Source organism: Equus quagga, chromosome 17 (genome assembly GCF_021613505.1).
Source record: "Equus quagga isolate Etosha38 chromosome 17, UCLA_HA_Equagga_1.0, whole genome shotgun sequence".
Classification (NCBI taxonomy): Eukaryota; Metazoa; Chordata; class Mammalia; order Perissodactyla; family Equidae; genus Equus; species Equus quagga.
In genome coordinates, this window is record NC_060283.1 from 9,001,064 (window position 1) to 9,013,849 (window position 12,786).

Here is a 12,786-nt window from a genome sequence, read left to right on the forward strand (position 1 = left end):
TAATTTAAGACAACCCCAACTTGAAATATAAGATTTCATGTTCAAAACAGCAGACTTAATTGTCATTGTGGGTTAGGGCACATGGCAATGGGAATTGATAGTGGTGAATGCACGCTATAATAAAAAAATCAAGCATGCTATAAAGCTGCTAGAAACAGGTAGCATTATATTGAGTTTTATTCAATTTTTAGTTCAACAAACACTTAATGAGCATGTATGACTTACAAAGGAATACTTGGCTTGTTCCCGTGGATACGGAGATTTAATGAGACAAAAGCATAAAATCAGAAGTATCAGGTTGTCCACAAATGCAACTTGGATGTCACCTTGTACTTTTCTACAAGCCAAATGATTTTAACTTGGAGGCTCAATTCTCTAAGTTGGCAGGATTCTGGAGTTATTTTGGGGCCATATACCTCAAAACCTCCCCATCTGAGATATCAAGATTCCAGCATCTTTATACAATACCAAAATTATGGATTGGAGAGCAAAGAAGGGGTGCCAATGAATTTCACTTTTCTGTTCAAAAAGATTACTAGATCTCCGGAAAAAACACCGGAAACATGTCCTCTTCGCAGTCCTACAACTTTTCACCTTTACAAATAGATGTTGTCAATTTTATTGACAGGAACATATGTTTTTTCTTGTTTTAGTCTCTTTAACTGGTGAATTACATTGTTATATTTTAAACTGTTAGGCTAACCTTGCACTAGGATAGGCCTGCTTGGTCAGGATGTAGTAACCTTTTTTTAGAAAAAAACATATTGCTTTATTTGATTTGCTAAAATTTTCGTGATAAATTTTGCATCTATGTCAACTTTGCATCTATGTTAGTGAGAGTTATTGGTCTGTAGTTTACTTTCCCTCTATCTTCATCAGCTTTTGATATCAGAACAATGCTGGCCACATAAAATGTTCGGAAACATTGTCTCTTCTTCTATTCCTGAAGGAGGCTGTGTACAACTTGGTAAAAGCTTTCAGTGAGGATACCTATAGTTTTCTTTGTGGGAGGATGTTTAACTATAAATTTATTTTTCTTAGTAGATATATGGCTATTCGGTTTATCTAGTTCTTCTTGAGTGATTTTTCTCCTCACATGGATCCTATTTTCCTATTTCTTTGCTTGCTGGTAATTTTTTATTGGAAGCCAAGCATTTTGATTCTTACTTTGTTGGGTGCTGGATATTTTTGTATGCCTTAAAGTATTATTGAGCTGTATGAGATATGCTCAAGTTATTCGGAAATACTGATATTTTGGGGTCTTGCTATTAAGCATCTTTATGTGACATAAAAGCAGCATTTAGCATAAGGTTAATTTTTTACCCTATTGAATCAAATTCTGAGAGTTCTACAAAAAACTCCACATGAATTATGAGTTTTTCTACTCTGGATTATTGGGAATAGGCACTATCCCCACCCTGGTGTGAAATTCAGAGAGTTTTACCTCTAATCATCTAGATGGGTCTTTCTCCATTCTTACGTATTTTTTCACATGTATAAATACTTGTGAGGAATCTTCTGCCGAAAGCTCAGTGGGGTCTGTTTGCAGATCTCCAAATCAAAGTAATTTCTAGGAAAGTCAATCAAACAAGATAGTTCAGAAAAAAATTCTAGTGTATCTAGAATAAATTATGCTATGATATAGGTGAAATTAGAAATAGAGAGGAAAGCATAGGTCTAGAAAAAGTTATTTAACTATTTTAGGGAAATAATATTATAGCTTTATATTACATTGGAATAAATTGTGATTAATTTAAGAGCTAAAATTGTAAAGAAAAGCAAGTCTTAAAAATCCTATGAGACAATACAGATAAACAGCAAATCTTCAGAATGTGAAAGGTTTTTGTATATATATATATAGTTAACAATATAGCTAAAATATGTTAAGAGGATGGATCTAGTTCAGCGTTCCTACAAAAAAAATTACAAAAGAACACAAGGAAATTTTTGGAGGTAAGTGGTATGGTTAGCCCCTTGGTTGTAGTGATGGTATCATAGGTGTATGCATATGTAGAAACTCATCAAGATATGTATACTAATGTGTGAAATTTTTTGGTATATCAATTATACGTCAATAAAGCTAAAAAGGAACATATATAAGAACTGACAGAAATTGTCATCCAAAATGGTGAAAGGCTAATTTATTTACCATAAGTTCAGGAACACTATAATGATATCTTCATACAATGTACATTCAACATTACATTGAAAGTTCTAGTGAGGGTAATTAGACAAGAAAAATAAATAAAAGACATCTGTATTGGAAAAGAAAAATCAAAACTATCTATTTGCAGATGACATGATCTTTATTTGCAGATGACATATATACAATATCCCAAGGAATCAACTGAATATCTATTAGAAGTAATAAACGAGTTTACCAACATTGCAGACACAACTGCATTGCAAAAAGCAATCTTATTTCTGTACACTAGCAATAAACAATCAAGAAATAAATCTAAGAAAACAAATCAATTTGCAATAGTATCACAGAGAATAAAATAATGGAAAAATTAAGAAAAGGAATGCAAGAATGGTCCACCATAAACTACAAAACAGTGTTGTAGGGCAATAAAGATGTAAATAAATGGAAAGCTATCTCATATTCTTGTATCAGGAGGCTTAATATTGTTAATATAGCAATACTGCCTAAATTTATCTACAGATTCAACACAATTTATACCCAAATATCAGCTGGCTTTTTCTTTTGCAGAAATTGACAAACTGTCATTAATATTCATATGGAAATTCAAGGACCCAGAATGCCAAAACAATATTGAAAAAGAAGAATGAACTTAGCGTCGTATTTTTTTATTTTAAAGCTTGCTGCAAAGCTGTAGAATAGAGTGATTCAGGAGAAGGGTAGACATAGAGATAAAGGAATAAAATTGAGAGTACAAAAGTAAACCCTAAATTTATGATCAATAGAGTTTTTAACAAAGGGAACAAGAAAAACTCAATGGAAGAAAGGAAGTCTTTAGGAACTGATGCTTGGACAAATAGATATACACATACAAAAAATTTAATTTGGAGGGCGGTCCCCATAGCATAATCATTAAGTTCAATGCGATAGGATCCCAGTGCCTTAGACTTTCTCGTGTCCCTTTTATTCAATATTCCACAATTATTTAATATGTTCCAAGAACTCTTCAAGGTGATGAGGATGCAACATAGAACAAAGCAGACCGTTTTATTTCACTGGACTTTTAATTGAGTAGTGAGGAAACAGACAATATGCAAATATATTGCTGGAGTGCTAAGTGGTGTGAAGAAAATAAAGCAAAGCAAGAAGATAGAGAGTGAGAGATGAGGTCTATATTAATATCTAAGGAGAACACATTGGGAAGACCTCTCAAATGTGGTAATAACATTTGAACAGAGAACTGAAAGTACTGAAGGAGTTTTTGAGGAAAGTCTGTTGTAGAAAAAGGAAATGCAGCAATTCTGCAGTGAGAGTGTGCCTGGTATCTTTTGAAACATATAAGAGGCCAGTGCGGCTAGAATAATGTTAGATAAAGTCAGAGATGTAAAGAGACAGAGGGGACTAAATCTGATGGGGCCTAGAAGGAAAGAGAGTTGCCTTTCCCTCTGCATGAGATGGAAGCCATAAGACACATTTGAGCAGAGACCTGACGTTGCATGATTAATTTTAAACGACTTACTTGAAGATTTATATGGAGGAATAGGGAAGGGGACAGTAACCAGGTGAGAAATGAGAGTTAGACTTGGTGGGTAATAAGGCAGGTGGTTAGGGGCCGTCAGATTCTGGATGTCATTCGAAATTGCAGCAAGTTTTAAAACTTGAGGTTTAGGGAAGAAGCATGCCAGAGATGTAAATTTAGGAACCATTAGTAAAGAGATAAAGTGGGTATAGATAGAGAAGAGAAAATATTCAGGAACTCTCCAACACTCCAAATGTTTGAAGAGTCAACACAGAAGAATGAGAAAAAGCAGCCTGCAATGAATTAGTAAAATAACATAAAGTAAGGTCTTGATAGGCAAATAAAGAAACTGTTTCCAGGAAGAGCAATTTATCAACTATAACATAAACATTTGGATCTAAAAAGATAGAAAACACTAGGACCTTCAGAAGAAATTTGGTAGAGATGAATGCCTGATAGGATTGGGTAAAAATATAAATGAGAGAAAAGAAAATGAGAAAAGAATTTTTTTCTGTCCATGAGATTGGATAATAGGGCAGTAGCTGAAGGAGAAAGTGGGTTCATCAGAAGTTTATTTTGTTTTTTATTTAAGTTCGGTGACATCACAGCCTGTTTGTACATGTGGGATTTGGTGATTTTGGATGAAGCTTATTTTATGCTACAGAATTCTTCTGCCTATGTCCTGTATTTCCTTCCCTCCCCAAAAGGTGGGGAAGGCTGTGATTCCACAGAGTTACTCGGAGATGTATTCAGGGATGAGGGCAGCATCTTCCTGGGGCATATTTCTGAGGAGAATCATTGCGGAGGCCTCAGTTTTGAAGGCAGCCTTGCCTTACAGAAGTTTCTCACATGGTCTAGTGCACATCTGTCCCCAAGAAGCAATGATGAATGTGAATCCTAGTTTTGCCCTCTTGTAATATTGAAGAGTTTCAATGGGATCAAAGGGAAAACTGAGCACAGAAGCAAATCACTGCAAATGTCTAATTAGAGAAACTTAAATCAAGCTAGCAAATCAACCAGTGATGCTGGAAGGAAAGGAGACATAAATAAATCAACATATCAGGTTAAGAGCACATATGTAACAAAACCCAGAGAGATAGCAGTGGTGGTACCCAATGCGAGCTCATCAAGAAGGAGAGCAGTTCTCACCTCTCCTGCATTTCAGTAAGACATAAACTTCTCAGATCAACGTTGCAGTGCTTGGAATTCTTTTGTCCTATAAATAATTGTGGAATCTGTGACATAAAAGAAGCCGCAAAAGAAGTTTACTATAAGGATGGCATGAGAATTTACAGCCAGGTGTTTCTAGAATTATGCAGAGTTTCCTGATTTCCTGCCCATCCTTGGCCACCAGGTTCATCCTCCACTACATATCCAACATTGGACTTCCTGCCGGATTTTATTAACATTTATACTATGTTCACATCATACTAGCTCAGCCAACTTGATTGGGCATATATTTTTCCTGCAAAACAAGGGGAATAATTCCCATCTCACAGGGTGGTTGTGAAGAATAAATAGCAGGTGCATGGAAAGGACCTCACCCAGTGTTTGGCACATAGGAAGATATCGATATGTTTTTAGTGATTGTTATTGCCTTTTTAATATGTTTTGCTCTTCATCCTCCTTTTCCCCCATTACTCTAGAGATGCTTGCTGTTTGATCCATGGAACATTCAACTTCATTATTTTTTGTGTCTACGTTTGATTATCATGGTACTTACTTAAGTCCATGGTACTGAATTTCCTCTCCTTTAATTTTTCTGTGTTTTGTGGAAGATTTGGAGGATGGGGAACAATGATGTCAGCTTCTTCTCTCTCTCTGTCTACTTGACTCTAGATACACCTTCATCATTTCATAAAAATAATCATTTTGTTTATGAGGATAAAACTAGTAAATCAAAAGTGAGTAAAAGTTTGTCTTTGGCGTTAAACTACCTTTGTTCATGTGCTGGCGTCACCACTTACACTCTGGATATCCTTTGGCAAGTTATTTAATCTCTCTGGACCTCTGTTTTCTCAGTGGTAAGATGCAGACAATAAGGAGGTGAAGACTAAAGGAATAAAAACGTGAAAAGTGCTTATGACAGAATTGACACCTAGTGAATACTCAGTGAATTCTTAGCTGTGACTGTCACCATTTATATCATTATACTCCTATGGCTCTGAATGGTCTGCCTTGCTGGACCACTCACTTCTCACTATTTTTACTTGGTATCAGTACTTCGTTAAAATAAAAATTTAATTATATAACCCTGAATTGTGTCTCCCCAAATTTGTATGTTGAGCTCTCAACCCCTAATGCCCCAGAATATAACCATATTTGAAGATAAAGACTTTAAAGAGATGAATAAGTTAAAATGAGACCGTTTGAGTGGGGCCTTAATCCCATATTATGGGTGTCCTTAGAAGAAGAGGAAGAGTCACCAGGTATGTGCACACACAGAGGAAGGTCATGTAAGGACACAGTGAGAAGATGGCCATCTTGCAAGCCAAGGGGACAGGCCTCAGAAGAAACCAAAGGTGCCAACACCTTGATCTTGAACATCTAGCCTCCAGAACTGTGAGGAAGGAAAGTTCTGTTGTTTGAGCCACCCAGCATGTGGTATTTTGTTATGGTAGCCCTAGCAAACTGAGACATACTCCTTTCTAAAATTTTACAGTAACATTCAATAATTCCTTAAATTTCATCTTTGGAATTTCTCTGACAAAGTCATTTCCTGAAAAGGAATCTCTATGGGCTGCACAGGAATCCGCATTCTGAGATGTTCCACAGGTGCTGAATTTCAAATTCAAGGATAAGAAACTCAAGTATGCAGAATAAATTCTAAACGTTATTTTTGTCAACCTACCTTCTCCCATTATTACCTTCTATATTCTTTAGCGTCTAGCTTTTGATTATCCTGTAGGTGCACAAATATTACTTACCCTTTTACTATAATTGTGTACTTATTAGTCTCTTGGTCAGAAATTGACTTTTTTCCCTTTCTTCACCTGCTGCTTCAGAGTCTCAAGAATCTTCCTTTAAGAGCAGGTAAAAGTCCGTTTCTACAAGGATCACTTCCCAACCCCGTGAAATCTCTCCAGGAATCATTAACATTTTCTCTTTAATTCTGCCATAGCACATTGTGTATCTTCCTTATGGTTATCTTTTGACATTGCAGTGTAATTATTTATGCATCTGTCTCTTATTAACTGGATTTTGAGACCTTGAAACACTGACCTCACATTTTATTTGTAAATTTATAAATAAATATATAATATACAAATATATGTAAATACATAACACCGTTTACTTATAGCAGCAGCAGAGAAAGTCTGAAATGCTACCTGAATGGCTCAATAAATCTGGTAAAATAAATGGTTACAGAAAAATACTATTTCCTTCCTCCTTTTCAAAATTTCGTTATTTCAAAAATCTTAAGTTCACTGTCACTGGTATGATTCGAACTGAAGCAGAACTTCAGTCACCAAAAATTAGTGTTTGTGAACAGCATTCCATTTTGCTTTAATTTAACTAAGCATTTTTTCCTTTAACTTTTAATCAAAAATCAGTCCTAACCAAGAAAAGCCCTGCCCTCTTCTCTTTGCACCAGAAGATCACAAAGCAGTTTACTTTTGAGTCTCCAAACATCTCTTTTCTGAAAATAATAGCAGATCATTGGACAGGTGTATTTAAGGATGTGTGGAGAACAGGTGTATTTAAGGATGTGTGGAGAACAGGTGTATTTCTGCCTAAAGTACAGTTGACTTCTCAGGAGCCTCTAAGATCAGGGTCATGCAGTGAGTAGTCTTTTAAGCAGGTTTACTTGTCAACAGCTGAAGTCTTTTTGCCAAATAATTAAATCTGTGACTTTATTGAAACTGTCTAGCTGCCTAACCTCAAAAGACTTGGGGACAACTTCTCCCACTGCTCTTCAGTAGTGGTGAGGCGGGGCCACTGAGGAGAAAGTCATGTCAGGATCGACACGGACTTGGTGTGACAGTGAAAGGAAATATTTTCTCTCTTTGAACTTGTCCCTGTGAAGTCGTTGTGCCTCCTCTTGGGGATCACCTGTTCAGCCTTGATGGCCTTTCAGGACCTCCTGGATCAAGTCGGAAGCCTGGGGAGATTCCAGATCCTTCAGACAGCTTTCTTTTGTATCTGCATCCTCATAGCATACCCTCATATGCTATTGGAGAACTTCACTGCAGCCGTCCCTGGTCACCGCTGCTGGGTCCACATCCTTGACAATGACACTGTCTCAGCTAATGGCACTGAAATCCTCAGCCAAGAAACCCTTCTGAGAATCTCCATCCCACTGGACTCAAACTTGAGGCCAGAGAAGTGTCGTCGCTTCATCCATCCCCAGTGGCAGTTCCTTGACCTAAATGGGACCTTCCCTAACATGAGTGAGCCAGACACGGAGCCCTGTGTGGACGGCTGGGTGTATGACCGAAGCTCCTTCTCCTCCACCATCGTGACTGAGGTAAGAGGCCCCATGTAAAAAGTGTTTAGACCTAACACAAAAGATGGGCTTGCTTTATACATTTAGTCCCCAAGGGAATACCATAATCAGCCTGTTCTTCATTCCTTCAGCAGATAGTGTTACTTGTCTACACTATGGCAGTCAAGAGTATTAGTATTGAGGTTAGTGAATTGAATAAACCAAACATGAACCTGTCACTATATCCTTTACTCTAGTGAGAGAGATCTATAATTTAAAAAGTAATGTTATGCTCAGTCATTGATTCTCAATACTCAAAGAAAACTTATGCCCAGTGTAAGTAAATTAGAACCTCTGGTCAAAGGATCCAGGAATGAGTATTTTGAAGTTTTTCGAGTGGTTTGATCTGTAGCCAGAGATGAAGGTTACTGTAGCAGCTGAATATTGACTGCTAAGTGAATTCAAAGGCAGGGCCATTATGTTAACTGTAGGATGAGGAACAGTTTCTTGGAAAAATGATGTTTGAAATAATATCTGAAGACTGTGTGTAAGTTAATGCAATAAAAGGAATTGGTGGTCTAGGAGGAAAATGAAGAAAGATATATAGACACGAGGATACAGACTATTTAAAGGATCTGAGAGAACAGAGAGTGATGAGCTAGCTGCATTTGAAGTATTGAGAAAAGTTCACTGTTTTTAGAGTGTGGGATCTTAGGGGAGAAGGGTTAGGAAAGGGAGGCAGGACCCACATAGCAGGAGGTTGTGTACATCATACGTAGGAGTATGAAGTCAGTTCCCACTAAAGGATTTAAACCCTTCTAAAAGTGCTGTGCGCCTTCCTTCCCTTCCAGTGGGACCTGGTGTGTGAATCGCAGTCCCTAATATCAGTGGCTCAATCCCTGTTTATGGTTGCCCAGCTGCTGGGAGGTCTGATATTTGGCCATATTTCAGACAGGTGAGTGTCACCTCACTTTCTTCTGGGCTATTTATCAGCTGCTGTTTTCAACCCTTTATTTTAGAATTCCTTCCTGAGCTCTAACTGTGTGCTTTTCATTGTGCTGTGTGCTGACCTTTGTCTCTGACTCCAGAGAGCTACCACCTAATAAGAGTGTTTGACACAGGAACTGGAAATTATACTCTGGGGTGATTAACCTGTCCTTGTGCTGCATGAAGGAAGACAGAGAAGGATATCTAAATGAGACTCAAGGAAATTTCAGGGAGGGATTTTTAGAGTAGATGCCAGGATTTGAGGTTTATGACTAGGAGTTAGTTCAATGCAGGGAAGGGAATAGGTTTTGAGGCAGAAAGTACCTACATATTCGAAAGCACAAATTTGTGAAACGGGATTATTGGCCTTGGCAATGCTCTGAACCACTTAGTCCCTGTTAGATAAATGATTATGGACGCTTCTAGACTGGTCGTCCTTGCATACCCACCATGTAGGCACACATGTGCAATGGATAATCATTATTATCAAAGCTGTGGCTTGCATAGCAATGTGACACTGATGGTATGGTAGCACATTGCACCTGTAGTCTGGATGCTGATCCTTGTGAAATGGCTTTAACAGGTAACATTTGTAACCATGTAAAGTAAATCATAATAAGAACCTAGGATGACATGGCTTAGGGGATGAGAAGTTTGGGGCTTCCTGTGTCCTGGCAGAGCTCTTTCTGAAGGAGGCAGTCAACCATTGCTGTCATCCAACCATGTCTCCCATTTGGGTACTGAGGGACTTTGTATGTCACTGGACACTCCCAGTTCAACTAAAAGTCATGACCTTTGAGTTTTTCATAGTTAAATATTACCTATATAAGTATTTGTACCAGAGTTTTCATTTCCCCCAGTGTTCAGACTCAGGCCTCTATACTATTAATTCAAATAGCATAATGAGTGAATGAATGAATGTATAATGAATTAACGAATGAAGCAATCTAATGAAAAATTATGGATAAATAAGTTTTCTTGGAGCATAGGTACAAGTTAATACCCATCAAGAGTAGGATGAAAAAGTAAACTGTAGTAGATTCATATAAACTTATATTCAGCAATAAGAACAAACAATAGCCACATACAACCAACCACATGGAAAAACATTATATGACATGAGGATTATGTCATAGACGATATGGTTATGTCATACATTGTATTTCATATACTGTATGTCACATATTGTATGATTCCAATTTTTACAAAGGTCAAATGCAGGCAAACTAATCTATGGTATTAAAAGTCGTGATATTGGATATCTTTGGTAGGAGCAGCGATTAGGATGAGGCACAAGATGGGCTTCTTGTGTGATAGCGGTGTTTTATTTTTACCCCCGACTGCTTAAATGGGTACATTTACTTTGACAGAATTAACAAACTTGTGTGCATTTGATATGTGCATTTTTTTGCACATAACATAAACTTCAGGGAAATGCTTAATAATAGATATAAGAATGATGGGGATGTGACAGTTGGGTTGGGGGGCCAATTGGGTAGGAGATAATAGTGGCAGCCACAAGACCAACTGTAATAGGATTGATTTCAGTACCGACCGCTCAGATTTGTCAATCTTAAATAGTAAAGTGTATTTTAGAAGATATTAAAGCAGCCTTAGAAGTATGAAGTTCAACTCTCTATGCGATGAAGATGGTTCTGCATTTCTGACTAATAACCGCCTAGTTTCTGTTGGAAAACTTTTGAGACTGTGTAGCTCACTTCTTCAAAAGGCACCACCTGCTTATATGTGACTCTGGTTAATGGACACATTTCATCCGCATACTGAGCTTATCTGTGCATTCTCAAGCTTGGGCTTTCTTCTGTCTTTCTTACCCCAGGACCCAAGAGACACTCCAATGTACATGGAATAAAATCCAAGTCCTCCAAGGACGAGATGTGGCCCCTGAATCCCATCTCACCTCTTATCCTACCACTGTCCCCCATTCCCTCTAGTCTTCAAAGCATCAAGCTGGTTCCACCACACAGCACTTACACGTGCTCTTCCTTCTGTTCCAGATACTCTTCCCCGCACATGGCTCAGCCTATATCTTCTAATTTCTCAAGTTCCGATATCACCTCCTCAAAGAGCTCTTCCCTGACTTTCTATCTAGTGATGCCTCCACCCAAATTATTCTCATTCCATTTCCCAGCCTTTATTTTTTTTTAAGATCTTATTTTTTTCCTTTTTCTCCCCAAAGCCCCCCGGTACATAGTTGTATATTCTTAGTTGTGAGTCCTTCTAGTTGTGGCATGTGGGACGCCACCTCAGTGTGACTCGATGAGCGGTGCCATGTCCGCGCCCAGGATTCCACTGCCGAAACACTGGGCCGCCCTCAGCGGAGCGCGCCAACTTAACCACTCAGCCACGGGGCCGGCCCCCCGCCTTTATTTTTTAAGTGAAATTTGAGAACATGGCAAATTAAAAGTGACACTTCTCCACTGAGTGGTATCAGAGACCAGCTAGGAGGCTACTGCAATAGTCCAGACAAGAGATGACAAGAGTGTAAATTGAAGAGGGATCCATGCAGATGGTAAGATGTACCTGGATTTTGGAAGTGTTTTAGACATAGAGGGAATAAGACTTTCTGGTGGTTTAGCTTTTTTTTTTTTTTTTTTTACTATTGGGGGACTTCTAGTGAGAGAAATAGATGTCTTCAAGGGGATATAGACTTTCGGCCTGAACAAATGAGTAAATTCTGATGCCACTATGCAAGATGGGAGAGGACAAGGGTAGAAGCAAATTTGGGGAGAAAATCAAGACAGCTGTCTGGACCTTCTGAGATGGAGTTGCCTATTAGACATACATGTGGAGATTCAGGCAGACAGGTGTATACATGGATATAGAGGCCACAGAAGAGGTCAAGACTGGATATTAATTTGGACTGTATTAGCATATAAATATTTTTATAGTTATGAGGGTGGGAGGGTAACTCAGGAAAGAAACACAGCTAGATACCAGTGATGTCAAGCAGATTCAACCCTGCCTGAAGCAATAACTCATCGAGTGATCACAATTTTACATCACCACAGCTGGAACTGTTATTCCCTTACCTGGTTACTCAAGTTTTCCAGGCTTGACTTCTTTCTTTGTCAGATTGCAAATCTACCCAAAGTTGTTGATCATGTGCTATGTATCCATCTGTGCCTTCATTTCTTTTTCACCAGCATTCACTTTTGCCCTAACCTAACATCTCATCGTTAAATTGTATCAAGACTGACGCCTTTTCACACTAGATATTCTCCTTGCTTCCTCTCCTTCCTTCTCCTGCAATCAAAAATGCACTTGAAGCTTTTCTACTTATCTTCATCAAACAGCATTTTCATCACGGTACTGCCATAGTAGTCACAGTAGTTATCTACACAAACTCTCAATCGGTTACGATCATGAAATGTTAGTGCTCTCTGATGTTTCAGTCAGATATGGTAGAGTGACCCTCCTAGGTATCCGTCTTTCAGGCAGTGGCTCAGGGAACCAGCTCCATCCATTGTAGGACTCTAATACCTGTGAGAGAGTGTTAAGACCACAATGGACAATTTATTGTCAGGCCTGAAATTGGCATGCCTCTCTTTGCCATGTCTCATTGTCCCAGTTATAGGGCCCCATGGAAACTACAATCGGTCTTGGAAAATGTCTTCCTCTGTGTCCTGAAAGAAGGAAAGGGGTGGTAAGTCTCTAGCAAGACACTGCACCAACTGTAATTTTTTTTACTTT

General features: G+C 38.3%; 1 protein-coding gene across 2 annotated transcripts in view; it reads left to right on the plus strand.

Annotated features, from left to right (window-relative positions):
• The first annotated feature begins 7,278 nt into the window (after window positions 1-7,278).
• Window positions 7,279-12,786, plus strand: part of LOC124228604 (steroid transmembrane transporter SLC22A24) — a 52,404-nt gene continuing 46,896 nt past the window's right edge. For both annotated transcript variants that reach the window (XM_046643128.1, XM_046643129.1), the window contains exons 1-2: window positions 7,279-8,130; window positions 8,940-9,043. In XM_046643128.1, coding sequence (XP_046499084.1) covers window positions 7,729-8,130; window positions 8,940-9,043 — 506 coding nt within the window. In that variant the 5' untranslated portion in view covers window positions 7,279-7,728. The remainder of the gene's footprint in view (window positions 8,131-8,939; window positions 9,044-12,786) is intronic.